Below are 13,175 nucleotides of genomic sequence, written 5' to 3' on the forward strand. Positions count from 1 at the left end.
GTTCCTCCCACCATACCTGCCCCGCCCACCAGGCCTGCCCCTCCCACCAGACTTGCCCCTCCCACCAGACCTGCCCCTCCCACAAATGCCTGCCCCTCCCACCAGGCCTGTTCTTCCCACCACACCTGCCCCGCCCATCAGGCCTGCCCTTCCCACCACACCTGCTCCTCCTACCATCCCTGCTCTTCTCTATACTGTCATTTCAGCTAATATCATGTCAGTAGACTTCCAGGAACGTTGTACTCTAATATACACTGGGGACTAGCCACCTCCATTATTGTCAATATGCTCACCCGAGCACTGTACACTAGGATAACCTGTTGGACTTAGTTTGTCTACCGACTTCCACCTCTACAGTCTCAGCAGGTGGTGTGAAATTGTTAAATAAGTTTCAACCAGGGTGAAAAATCCTTAGTCCATTTAGTGGTCTAAAAATCCCAGTTCAGAAGGTGCTCTCCACGGCTGAACCACCTCTCCACCCCTAAGACTGCATTTTCTAACTTCATCCCCTACACCTCTGTGGTGGTTTGAATATGCTTGTCCCGGAAAGTAGCACTATTAGGAGGCATGGCCTTGTAGGTGGAAGTGCGTCACTGTGGGAGTGGCCTTTGAGACTCTCCCCCTAGCTTCCTGGAAGTCAGTCTTCTCCTGGCTGCCTTCAGATTCAGATGTAGAACTCTCTGCTCCTTTTCCAGCACTAGGCCTGCCTGGATGCTACCATGCTTTCCACCATGATAATAGGCTGAACCTCAGAACCTGTAAGCCAGTCTCAATTAAGTGCTATCCATTATAAGACTTGCCTTGGTAATGGTGTCTCTTCACAGCAATGGAAATTCAAACTAAGGCAGAAGTTGGCACCAGAGACTGGGGTATTGCTGTGATCGACCTTTTGTTTGCAGGAATGTGGATTTTGGGACTTTGGAAGGCAGTGGAATGCCTTCAGTAGGACTTAATATGCCATCCTAGTAGGAATATGGAAGACATTGGTGCTGAGGGCAATTCGAACTGTCGGGGGCTGGCTCAAGAGTTTCCAAAGGAGCAGAATGTTAGCATGCAGCCTAGAGACTGTTCTTGTGATATTCTGGTGAAGAGTGAGGCTGCTTTTTGCCCTTGTCCGAAGAGTCTGATTGAGGCTAAAGTGAAAGATTCAGATTAATAGCATTGACAAAGGAAGTCTCAAAAAAGCCGAGTTTAGACTTTATCCTGTGGTTCAGTATTATGAGGAGTGTTTTGATCAAGCATAGCAAGCTTAGAAAGGAAAAATACAAAATGTATATTTTGAGTAATAAAAGGGCACTAGAAAGCACAATAGAGCTACATCCTGTGTTTGAGGAGGTACACAGATTAAGGGAGTGGTAACCTCGGGGCAGGATCCCACCCAGCTAAGCTTACTGTTTACTTGGGTTATTGTTTTCATTTGAAGTCTTAATACAGAATGAACTACAATTCAGCTTAAAAAGATATGGAAGACACAGGTTTTTGATCCAGATTTTGAGAAATAGTGATCATGAAAAGCTTAGACCCAGGCATCGTGGTACACACCTTTAATCCCAGGAGACAGAAATAAGCAGATCTCTGAGTTCAAGGCCAGCTTGGTACAGAGCAAGTTCCAGGTAGAGAAAAGCTTAGATCCAGGCTTGGTGGTACACACCTTTCATCCCAGCATTCAGGAGACAGAACCATGTACAGCTCTTGAGTTCAAGGTCAGTCTACAAAGCCAGCTCCATGACAGCCAAGCTTAGGCAGTGAAGGGGTTGGAAAACAGAAAGCTGGTGATGATGTAATAGGACAAGGGGGCCATGTTCCAGTTCTAACAAGCTGCAGAACTCAGCAGCTTCAGCATTGTGGCTCTGGCTTTAGAATCAAGAATAGAAGGGACTACTGGGACGATTGACGCTGGTTAGCTGGAGCTAAGAACCTATCAGTGATTAAGAAGAGACCAATATCACTGAGGGGAAATCTTCTGGGAACTGTTTTCTGAGAGCACAAAGAGGCTGTGTTGTAGAGATGGCCAATGTTGTACCTTATGCTTCAGCTGGACTGGGTAATGTATAAGAATTACCCAGGTGGTACTGGTTTTGATGGCCCAGAACTGAAGAGATCATGTAAAGAAGTTGAGTCTTGACACCATGAAGAGAGCCTATGAGAGGCTATTGGTGAAGCCTAACTGCAGTGGGAGACACTGGCAAATTGGAGATGCCAGTACCATGGGATGACCACCAAGAACAGCAGCAGCAGTGGAGTGGAGTCAACCTGAGCCTAGTACAGAGCTGAAGAAGTGACCCACGCTCTTTGGAGGAGTCCAGAAGATCACGTGTGGACCCCAGGCATTGAAACAAGAATCTGTGAAGTTGAAGTTAACTTGGAGACCCCAAGATGTTAGGGATGCCAGAGTTGTAGGTTACCTGCTAAGGAAAGCTGCTAACAGGGAATGGAACCAGCCCAAGTGTATTGCAGTCATCAAAGCAGGTAAGAGTTGGAGATCTGATGGGTGCTTTAACATCAGACATGGAGATGCAGAGTTTGGAGTTTCCCAGCTGGTTTTTGATCTTGCTTTTGTCTAGGATTTCTACAATATGTCATTTTGGAGTGGTAATGTATATCCTGTGATGTCTAAGGCATGTGATCTGCTCTCTGTTGTTGATTTTGTAAGGGATTACAAGTTAAGTGACTTGGAACTGGGGACTTTTAAAGTTGTACTAAATGTATTTCACATTATGCTATGGCTAGGTATGCCCCCTATAGACTTATGTGTTTGAACAAGCCCGGGTCAGGGAGTACAATGTTTTGGTTTGAATATGCTTGGCCCAGGGAGTGGTAATATTAGGAGGTGTGGCTTGTAGGAGGAGGTGTGGCCTTGTTGGTAGAACAGTGTCACTGTGAGGGTGGCCTTTGAGACCCTCCCCCTAGCTTTCTGGAAGTCAGTCTTCTCCTGTTTGCCTTTGGAACAAGATGTAGAACTCTCAGCTCCTCCACCAGCACTATGTCTGCCTAGATGCTGCCATGCTTCTTGTTCTCAGATGATGATGATGATGGACTGAACCTCTGAATCTGTAAGCCAATTAGATGCAGTCCTTTATAAGAGTTGGTCATGGTGTCTCTTTAAAGCAATGGAACCCCTAAATAAGACAGCCTCTCTCCTCACTTCCTGTAACCTGGTCAGATGGGCCCTGACAGACTCTGAAAAGCCGATCCCACTTCCCTGTCAGGGCCTTTATGCTGGGCTGTGCCATTTCTTAGGGAGTTCAGGTTGACCCCTGGTCTCCTCTTCTGTGCACAGTCCTGTAGATCAGCAGTGCTTACAGTGATGACGCCGTTTAAAGCAGCAGCTTCTCCTCTGAAGCAGTTACCCACCCCACTTCATTGTATCACCTAAATTGTTTTCCTAATCATGTTTTACTTTTGTTCATCCTCTGTAAGGATTAACCAAAAAAAAAAAAAAAATCCACAGGGGCAGGACCCCCTCCCCCCACTGAGGATCACAAAGCCTCGGAAAGTGCTTGTCACCTGGTTGGTGTCCAGTTAGTATGAATAAAAATGAGTGAGCCACGGATCGTGGTGGTTCGCTGTTTCGTGGATGAGAGATCTGAGTCTTTTGAGTAATCTTTCCAGGTTCGCAAATCAGCAAGAAACAGAATTACAATTCCCATTAATATCTGTTTATTTCTAGAGTCTTTTTAACTAATTACGTGATAGAATGTACAGAGAGGGATTTCTGCTCATGATAGTGTGCAGTGTTTATTTCTTTGTGTATGGAACTGATTGATCACAATGCTTGAATTCTCTCTCTCTCTCTCTCTCTCTCTCACACACACACACACACACACACACACAGAGTCTAGCAGGATTTACATTACTTACTGGTCATTGCTTACATTACTAATACAAGCTCTTTTTTTTGAAGGAGAGCCATTCAAGGGGCAGTGGGGTGTCACAGCAGGTGAGGGCGTTTGCTGAGTCTGAGGAATTGCCTGGGACTCCCATGGCTGAAGGAGAGGTTAAGTTTCCACAAGTTGTCCTCTGACTTCCACGTGTGTGCCATGGCGCACACACAAACAAATGCAATTTTTAAATTAAAAAATAAAATAAAGGGGAGATACTCAAGCATCCATTGAAATCATTTCCATGAATATTTGGTGGTATGCAATGGGTAACCGTACTGATTTTATCGTCTTTCAATACAGTTACTAAAGTTCAAGCAATTGTCTATTGCACATGTTCTGTCTCTAAAGAGGAAAATGAAGACGTTGTTGAGAAAGCACTGGAATATCAAAGCTCAGGGGTTAAAATGCAACCTTACAGGTAAGGAAAGGCTCTAAACCACCATCAACAAAGACTTGAAAGTGGCGGAATGATATTTGGAGTTATATAAATATATTATAGTTCTTGTTATAATGTAATATGACTGAACAGTCTAAAATCTTACAGCTTTAAAGTGGATTCTCCCCAGCTTGTGAATAAACACTTGAACAGTTTTATATGTTTTGTGTGTGTGTGTGTGTGTGTGTGTATACACGCATGTGTGCGCGCACGCACACATGTGCAGATGTTGAAGAATGATTTGTAGGAGTCTTTTCTCTCACCGCCATGTGGGCCTCAGGGTTTGAACACAGGGCACCAGGTTTGGCAGCCAGCACTTTTACCCACCAAGGCATAGCACTAGTCTACCAACTCTGTATTGTATGTAAGTTTGTTTTTGTTATTGTTAAAGTTAAAGGCATTTGACTTTGCCTTGGTTGATTCCTGGATAAACTAGTCTAAATTTCATATCTTCCTTAGATATATGTATTACCCCACAGAGGGAAAATAAGCACTTTTAATATTTTGTACCCACTGGGAAATTAGTGAAAAAAAAAATGGCATGGGCATCTATGACAGCTTCACAGTAAAATATAGCAGTAAAGTTGGAAAGAGAGAGCATTAATGCTACCGTGAGCTGGGTATTAATGCTACCGTGAGCTGGGTATTAATGCTACCGTGAGCTGGGTATTAATGCTACTGTGAGCTGGGTATTAATGCTACCGTGAGCTGGGTATTAATGCTACCATGAGCTGGGTATTAATGCTACCGTGAGCTGGGTGTGGCTCACAACTTTGTCTCCAGCCCCTGGAAGGATGAGGAAAGAGGGTTGCCACAAGTCTGAGGCCAGCCTGGGCTACATAGAGAGACCTATCTCCAAAAAACCAGTACTAAGGTCTGGAGATATAACTCAGTTGGAGAACGGTGGCCTCGTATACTTAAGGTTCTTGATTTAATCTTCAGTGCTGCCCCAAACAAACAAGCAAAGCAAGCAGAAGCAGAATAATACAAAACAAATACGGCCCGCACTGTGGATATCAAGAACTCACTCCAAGAGTAAGCTTTTAAGACTAATTAGTTTTTCAAGTCTGTGATGATGAATTAAACATCTATTTTCACGCTGTGACTTCTCCTTCAGAATCTTAATGCGTATCTAGTCTGCTCTGTCCTCCCACCTGGATTCTTTGGCGTTTTTCATTTCACAAGCTGACAAGTGGCTCACACCAACACTTTCTCTTGCTGACTTCCCATTCTTCCTTAGAAGCTTCTGTTGATAGCTGCCCTTGCGAGGCTTCTACTGTTTCGAGGAAACAAAATACAAGTAGGGGAGGAAAGGGCTCATCTGACTTAATTTTCACATCACTAACTAGCCCATCATTGAAGGAAGTCAGGGCAGGAACCAGGGAGCCCGAGCTGACGCAGAGGCCGTGGACTGATCCCCATCTCCGTTACCCTCCTCACCCCGTCGGTCGTCCTCCACCTCCAAAGAATATTTTGTTTCCCCTTCTGAGTGAGATTCATCCATCCTCCCTTGGACTCGCGTTACTTATTATTTTTTTGTTTGTTTGTTTTTTGTTTTTTCAAGACAGGGTTTCTCTGTATAGCCCTGGCTGTCCTGGAACTCACTCTGTAGACCGGGCTGTCCTGGAACTCAGAAATCCACCTGCCTCTGCCTCCCAAGTGCTGGGATTAAAGGTGTGCGCCACCACCGCCAGGCTACTTATTTTTTTTAATAGCATGGTTATCCCATACTCTTTATGGCTAATATCCACTTATAAGTGAGTACATACTATGAGTGTCTTTCTGTCTGGGTTACTTCAATTTGGATGATATTTTCTATTCCACCCATTTGCCTGCAGATTTCATGATGTCTTTGTTTTTAATAGCTTTAAATCAAGATGATATAAACCATCTAAACAGTCCTATAATCCCGAAGGAAATAGAAGCAGTCATTAAAATCCCCCCCAAAAAGCCCAGGGCCAAATGGTTTTAGTAAAGAATTCTACCAGACTTTCAAAAAAGACCGAATACCAATACTCCTCAAACTATTTTTTACAAAATAGAAATGGAAGCAACATTGCCAAACTCATTCTATGAGGCCACAGTCACCCTGATACCTAAACTACACAAAGACTCAACAGAGAGGAATTTCAGACCATCTCCCTTATGAGCATCAATGTGTTTCCCTATTTCTGAGGCCGCCCATGTTTCCTGTTTACTGACTAAGCAGTGCAGTGTATGGAGTAAAGAATGGGATTTTACAATAGAAGCCCTCAAGCGTTTTTTAGAAAACAAGCAACTTTTTTTACACTCCATATTGCATTCCCTGCCACTCCTCATCCACCCTTCGACTGCTCCACATCCCACACCTCCTCCCCACCCCACCCTGTCTCCACATGGATGTCCCCATCTCCCCTTCTCCCTGACCTCTAAACTCCCTGGAGCCTCCAGTCTCTCCCCCCCACACCCCCTGCCCAGACAGGGTTTCTCTGAATAGCCCTGGCTGTCCTGGAATTCACTTTTAGACCAGGCTGGCCTCGAACTCAGAAATCTGCCTGCCTCTGCCTCCCAAGTGCTGGGATCAAAGGTGTGCACCACCACTGCCTGGCACAGCCTCCAGTATCTTGAGGGTTAGGTGCATCATCTCTGAATGAACACAGACCTGGAAATCCTCTACTATATGTGTGTTGGGGGCCTCATATCAGCTGGTGTATGCTGTCTGTTTGGTGGTCCAGTGTTTGAGAGATCTCGGGAGTCCAGATTAATTGAGACTGCTGGTTCTCCTACCGGATTGCCCTTCTCCTCAGCTTCTTTCAGCCTTCCCTAATTCAACAACAGGGGTCAGCTCCTTCTGTCTGTTGGTTGGATGCAAATATGTGCATCTGACTCTTTCAGCTGCCTGTTGGGTCTTTTGGAGGGCAGTTTTGAGTGGACTTAAACTTTGTCAGGGGGAGGGAGAGTTGCTGTCCACCCCACCACAGTCTCTTTTGCAGTTTTCCAGAATTTACCCTTTTGATTTGCAAAAGACACTCAACGTCTCCAAAGGTCTTTATCTATTTCAAGAGCAATTATACATCCACATTGTCATAAAATGCCAACTTTAAAAAATCCCAAATGTCACCATCTAGATCAAGACACTGGGTGTGATAATATTTTAGATTTACAGAACGAGGCTATTAACTGGAATTCCAAAACCACTTTTTGGGAATAATTTCTGGAAGATGACTCGTCTAATCTTATTTATGAATTACTACTACTTTTAGAATGCATGACTATAGCTAAATATAATAGCATTTTAAACAACTATGTACTGAATACCCAGTATGTGTCAGATGCTCTACTAGGTACCGGCAGTTGATCAGTGAATTGAAACTAAGAACCTTCATTTGATGTTTGGAGATGAAAATTCTACATTGATAACAAGAATTGATTTCACTGAATATTCTTTATACAAAAGTGAATAAAAATTTAAAGGTAATTTTTGTTTGCATAGGGAACATACATAGATTAGTTAAGTGTCTCATATACAAAACGATTGGGACCAAAAGCACACCAGAGTTTGTATATTTTTAGATGTTGGGATATTTGTATGTACATAGGTGCTGGGGTGGGGACGGAAGGCAAGGCTGTGCACAAAGTTAATTTATATTTCATTTGCATCTTATACAGAAAGCTGAGAGTAATTTTTGACAGTACTTTAACATGCTAGTATTTTGAGTGTGATCTGATACCTGAAGTCAGATGTGGAATTTTCTACTTATGGCATCCCAACAGATTAAAAACAGTTGTCTGGGAGCAGTAGGGAAAACAAAGGTTTCTGAGCTTGAGGCTAGCCTGGTCTACATAGTTCTAAGCTAGCCAGGGCTGCATAGTGAGACCCTGTCTCAACAAACAAACTAACTAACAAACAAACACAAAATGGATTTGTGTGCACAAAATCCCACTTCAGGATGGGTTGGCTAGCTGTGAGTAAGTAAGTAAGACCATCCAGCCTATAGAGTAAGTTCCACTATTACCTGCTCTAACGGACTCTACGGGAGTCATCTGAGGTCACGTATGTCTACCCCTTTCCCAAGTGACATGTCCTTATTCACTGTTGTCCCAGTCACATGGAAAATAACTTGCTGAACACAGGGTGATTTTCAGGTTGCCAGTGATCCTTTATAAATAAAACTTGCTATTAAATGAGAAACTAAATTTCAAAAAGAACATTATAGAGACTAGTAATTAAAAGGTTTTCTATTTGTGTCAGAAAGTCTTGTATACTTTTCTTTTGTGACACAGGCTCTCGTGTATTTTAGGCTGGCCTCAAACTCAGTCTGTAGTTGAGAATGGCCTTGAACTTTGTGTGCATGTGTATGTGTGTGCATGTATGTGTAGCATAGTGTTGAACTTTGTGTGTGTCCGCACGCCCATGCGTGCACCCATGTGCACACATGCCATAGAGCGAATGTGATGATGGTCAGAGACTACCTCGAGAGTTGGCGGTTCTCCCTTGGTGTGTGTCTGGGATTGAGTGCAGGTCATCAGATCTGTGCTTTACCTGCCAAGCCTCTCACCAGCCCCATTGGTTGATTTAGTTTGCTATGTAGCCCAGGGGTGGCACTTGGCCTTGCTATGTTGCTAACTATGACCTCGAACTTATGTTCCTCCTGTCTCTGCATCTGGAATGATGGCATTACAAGTCCGTGTCACTGGCCCCAGTTTATGCAGTGCTGAGGAGCCAACCCACGGCTTCCTGTATGAAGCACGGTACCACCAGAGCCACCTCACCATTCCTGGCGCTATGCATTTCTGATCGCTGTACTGTGATAACACATTAGAGAGGTTTTCAATTTGTTAGAAGGTTGTTGTTATTCTTGGCACAGCTATTTAGAGACTTTGGACATATAATAAATTATGAACTAATATGAAATATTGAGCTTTCAGCTTAAAATTGGGGAAGACAGCATCAGCGTATTTTCTTATTTGAGTTTTTTTTTTTTTTTTCCCTTAAGTGACTGGCAAAATAGGAAAGAGATTCGACGGGTGCTCCCTTCCTCTCTTGTATGAAGAGTCATCTTAACTGCTGACCCCTTCTCTCCCCCACTGCAGACTCAGCCCTCCTGTTCTCCCACTGTGCTCCCTAAAAGAGATAGAACTGTCTATGGACAGATTCTTCAGATTGGAACCATCTGATATGAACAATGGCTGTTTTCTTTCTATCTTAACAAGAGAGGTAAGACAGAAGAGAGCTCCTAATCTATGACCTACTTTGGAATTGAAAAACAACCAACTCCCATCATGGGAACCCAACTCAAGACCATTTGGCAGTGGCTTGATTGTATTTCCCAAGTAGCCAAAGGGCAAGAGCAGGATTGTTGCTGTGTGGCACACAGTCTCTGCTCTTCATGATTCCCCCCAGTGTTCCTCCCTGTGCCCTCCACTCCCACCTCTCCCAGAAGTCTGCCTACTGTCTGGTGTCCTTCCCTAACACGGAAGAGATAAGCAACAGGATTCTTACCAGGTTTGTAAATGGGGACCTAAGAAAAAGTTATTTTCTGGGGCTTCTGAGTCATGTTAGGAACTAGGGCCTAAAAAGCATTTATTTTAATATGTTTTATCTTTTCACTAAATAACTGATAAATATTTAAAATGTGCACAGCGATGGTGACCTCTCCTACACTAACAACTGCCTGCTTCCCTTGCAGCGAGACCCATCTGAGACAGTGTCAGTGAAAGACGTTCTGGCCAGGGCAGCAGCCAAAGGTCTACTGGAAGGGGTTGAGATCGGGAAGACGCTCAAAAGGGACAAGAAGAGGAAAAAATCAAAAGCGCTGCCGCCCAGGGCTCCTCACCATGGGGACCCACTTCGCGACCATTTGGCAGTGGATGGTAACGACACCAGCAACGTCCAAATGAAAATCTCCGAGCTCTTGCACCGAGAAAGCAAGATAAGTACTTCAACAAAAATGTCCGCCCCAGCAAAGACTGTGTCTCAAGCCGGCACTTCCTCCCAAGTCAGAAAGCCTAGCAAGCCTTTATCGACCCCACTGGTGAGGAATTTTACCAGGCCGGTAGAAAGGCCAATGAACTTTGTGAGAGCGCGGCCAGAAGGCAAAGTGATCCCTCTGAAACCGATTGAAATCGTTCTGCCGCCAGTGATATTCCCATTGAGTCCCCAGGGGCCCAGGGTTCAGATGCCAGCCACCCATTTTTATTACCGCTTCATTGGATCAAAGGTTGGTGTGCCCCGCTATCTTACATCATCAACATCCAGAAGAAAGGAGAAGGTTAAGGAGAGCACACCTTCTTCCCACGTCAGGCACCCTAGACCATGGCTCTGACTGTGTGGCCCTTGTGACAGGGTGGCTGGGCTCTGTCCAGTTTTAGATACGGTTACACAAGGTACTGGTGCTTGTGGTTGCGTAGTAACCTCTAATGCAATATAACTTCCCGAGAGAGAATGAAAGACAGGTGAGGAGTAACACTGGAGGGGCTGAGCTACGCTAGGCTTCATCAGCTCAGTGCTAATAACCTGTTTTAGGAAGTCCAGTTGCAGACTGGACCAGCTGTTAGACCTTGTCTCACTCTTGGGAGGTTTCAAGTATGGGCGGAGCATGGCTGTCTTACCTGAAGGGAACCCAGGACCCCTTTCAGTAGGTTGATTTGCAGAACTGACTGAGGGGCTTGGTAGAAAATCCCGAGACACAAAGGAAGCTGTTCTTTCCAGCCTGCTCCAGCTCTAGCCAGGAACCTGCGAGCACTCCTTAGCTAGGCAGTTACTGTAGCTGAAACCTGTCCAAACCCAACCGAGGCCAGCTTTTTCCTTAAGCATCCTACTGCTCCTGAGATAGGACATGTCAGGAGGTTCTCTAGTGGCCTGAGCTTTGAGTACGGTAGGAAGCACAGGAAATCCCAAGTGCCAGATGTGCACAGTCTAGATGTTCATTCAGAAAATGTTTCTGGAGAGACTCCTGAATCCTGAGTAGACTAAGCATGATAATCCCGCCCTTCTGTTTATGCCAAACATTGTTGGAAAGAGGACAGTGAGCACGTTTCCACCTAGGGATTCTTACTCTGAGAAATAGGTCTTAACTGTCGAACAGAAGCAGAAACTCCGAGGTTTCTGATTCTACGCAAAGTTCAGGTGGCACAGCCAAATGTATACGTCATTTCAAGGGCACGCGGGGATGGAACCTTGGGGAACTCAGTTCTGATGCACAGTTAGAATACATTGCAGCACTATGTTAATTACATTAAATGTCACCACTCTTAGCTATAGTAACCATTGCCTAGTAATACTGACATGATTATCATTTCTGGGTCTGATTTTTTTTTTCATCATGGCAACAGAAATTGTTTGACGTTAAATAAAGTTATGATTACAATTCTTTTTTTTTTTTTAAGTTCAGACACATTCAGAGTTTGAATGTAAAGCTTGATTTTCAGAATGCAACTGCATAGAACTGGGAGTTCTAAAGGCTCGGTTCAGGTAGCAGGACGCCAGTAGACTGGGGTCTGTCTGAGCTCCAATGGTCTTTTTTTGGTCTCACTTGAGGTGGGAAGGACAGAGGATGGGGGGGGGGGTTGCTTTTCATAGTACAGTTTTATTTTAGCTAAAGATTTATATTTTTCATTAAAATCTGAGTGAAGAAAACGAGTTTTGTACTTCAAGAGCTTACACTTATATTCTGGAGGGTTTTTGCTAGTTGATTCTTTACAAGTATAGGAAGTGGGGAACGGGCAGATGGGTTCCCAGGTGCAGTCTAGGCTGAGCTGCACAGTGGACCCTGTCTGGACGCCTGCTGAGCAGGTTCTAGCTGCTACTTCCCATCCCTAGCTCTATAAATCAATCACAAGCCTGCACTGCTCCCAGTGCTTAGACATCTTACCAAGACATCAACTACGGATCTCTTTGAATGATGTGTTTTAGGCTGCAGCCCGACCTGCCATTTCATCCCAGGAATTGGGAGCTCAGGCTGAAAAACCTTCCCTCTCACGTCGATTTTCTGGGTTCACTCTCGTGGCTCCATAGAGGTTCAGGGTATTTTCTAACCTCTAGTGGCATGTGTTTCCTGCCACGTGACCCTTGGGCGTCTCCTAATATGTATCTCGGCACTAAATTCGTCTTCTCTTTGCCCATTCATAGAGATTCTGCTCTTCTTTAGGACTCTTCTAGGGAGGACAGGATCAATAATTTCCTGATAAAGTAAGAAGAGAAACAGGATAAAAGCAACCTAAGAGAACTCTAGTGAAGACGGCTGAGCACACTGTCTTTTAACTGGCATTTTACCTGCTTGAGCTTCTTAAAAGTGTTGGCAAAATAAAAAAGAATCAAACTATTATAGTATTCAAATATCGCTGTAACGATTCATATCTTTATTTATTTACTTTGTGGTGCTGGGGGTTGAGCCCAGAGCCTTGCCCCAAACAAGTTCCTATTTTTTTTTACCTGAAACTGTTTACCAGTGTAAACCCCCTGAAAGCAGGGTGAAATGTTGTCCATCGAGAGTGTCTTTCATAGCGTAAGAGAAGATGGGGCGTGGGGGGCATACATCTATAATCCCAGTACTCAGGAGGCTGGGCCAGGAGGATTTCCATGAGTTCAAGGCCAGTCTGGGTTCCAGAGTGAGATCTATCTCAAAGACCAGACAACACAACACAGCGAATGAACAAAACTTGGGTACACACTTTTATTTGTCTCCTACATGTCAGGGAGTTAAAACAGACCCAAATGACCTAGTTATCACCTTTCACCTTGGAGTTAATGGCTCCCCATCTCTGTTCCTCAATCTTGTAAGAATGAAAGGCTGACTGTGTGTGTATGTTTGTGTGTGTGCGCGCATGTTGAAATACCTTAATCTTAAAAGACTGCTTAACAAAAATTTCTAGCT

The 13,175-nt window shown here is 44.3% G+C and overlaps 1 protein-coding gene across 2 annotated transcripts in view; it reads left to right on the forward strand.

Annotated features, from left to right (window-relative positions):
- Positions 1-12,608, forward strand: part of Nsun7 (NOP2/Sun RNA methyltransferase family member 7) — a 39,277-nt gene extending 26,669 nt beyond the window's left edge. Inside the window, exons 10-13 of one of the 2 annotated variants that reach the window (XM_021163690.3) lie at positions 4,185-4,302; positions 9,394-9,517; positions 9,990-10,520; positions 12,450-12,608. In XM_021163690.3, the coding sequence (XP_021019349.1) occupies positions 4,185-4,302; positions 9,394-9,517; positions 9,990-10,520; positions 12,450-12,494 (818 nt within the window). In that variant the 3' untranslated portion in view covers positions 12,495-12,608. Of the gene's footprint in view, positions 1-4,184; positions 4,303-9,393; positions 9,518-9,989; positions 10,763-12,449 lie in introns of those variants that run through there. The other variant, XM_021163689.3, reaches the window with a different exon arrangement.
- The last annotated feature ends 567 nt before the right edge of the window (positions 12,609-13,175 follow it).

The sequence above is a fragment of the Mus caroli genome, unplaced genomic scaffold (genome assembly GCF_978045245.1).
Source record: "Mus caroli unplaced genomic scaffold, Mus_caroli_1 scaffold_4, whole genome shotgun sequence".
In the NCBI taxonomy this organism is placed as follows: Eukaryota; Metazoa; Chordata; class Mammalia; order Rodentia; family Muridae; genus Mus; species Mus caroli.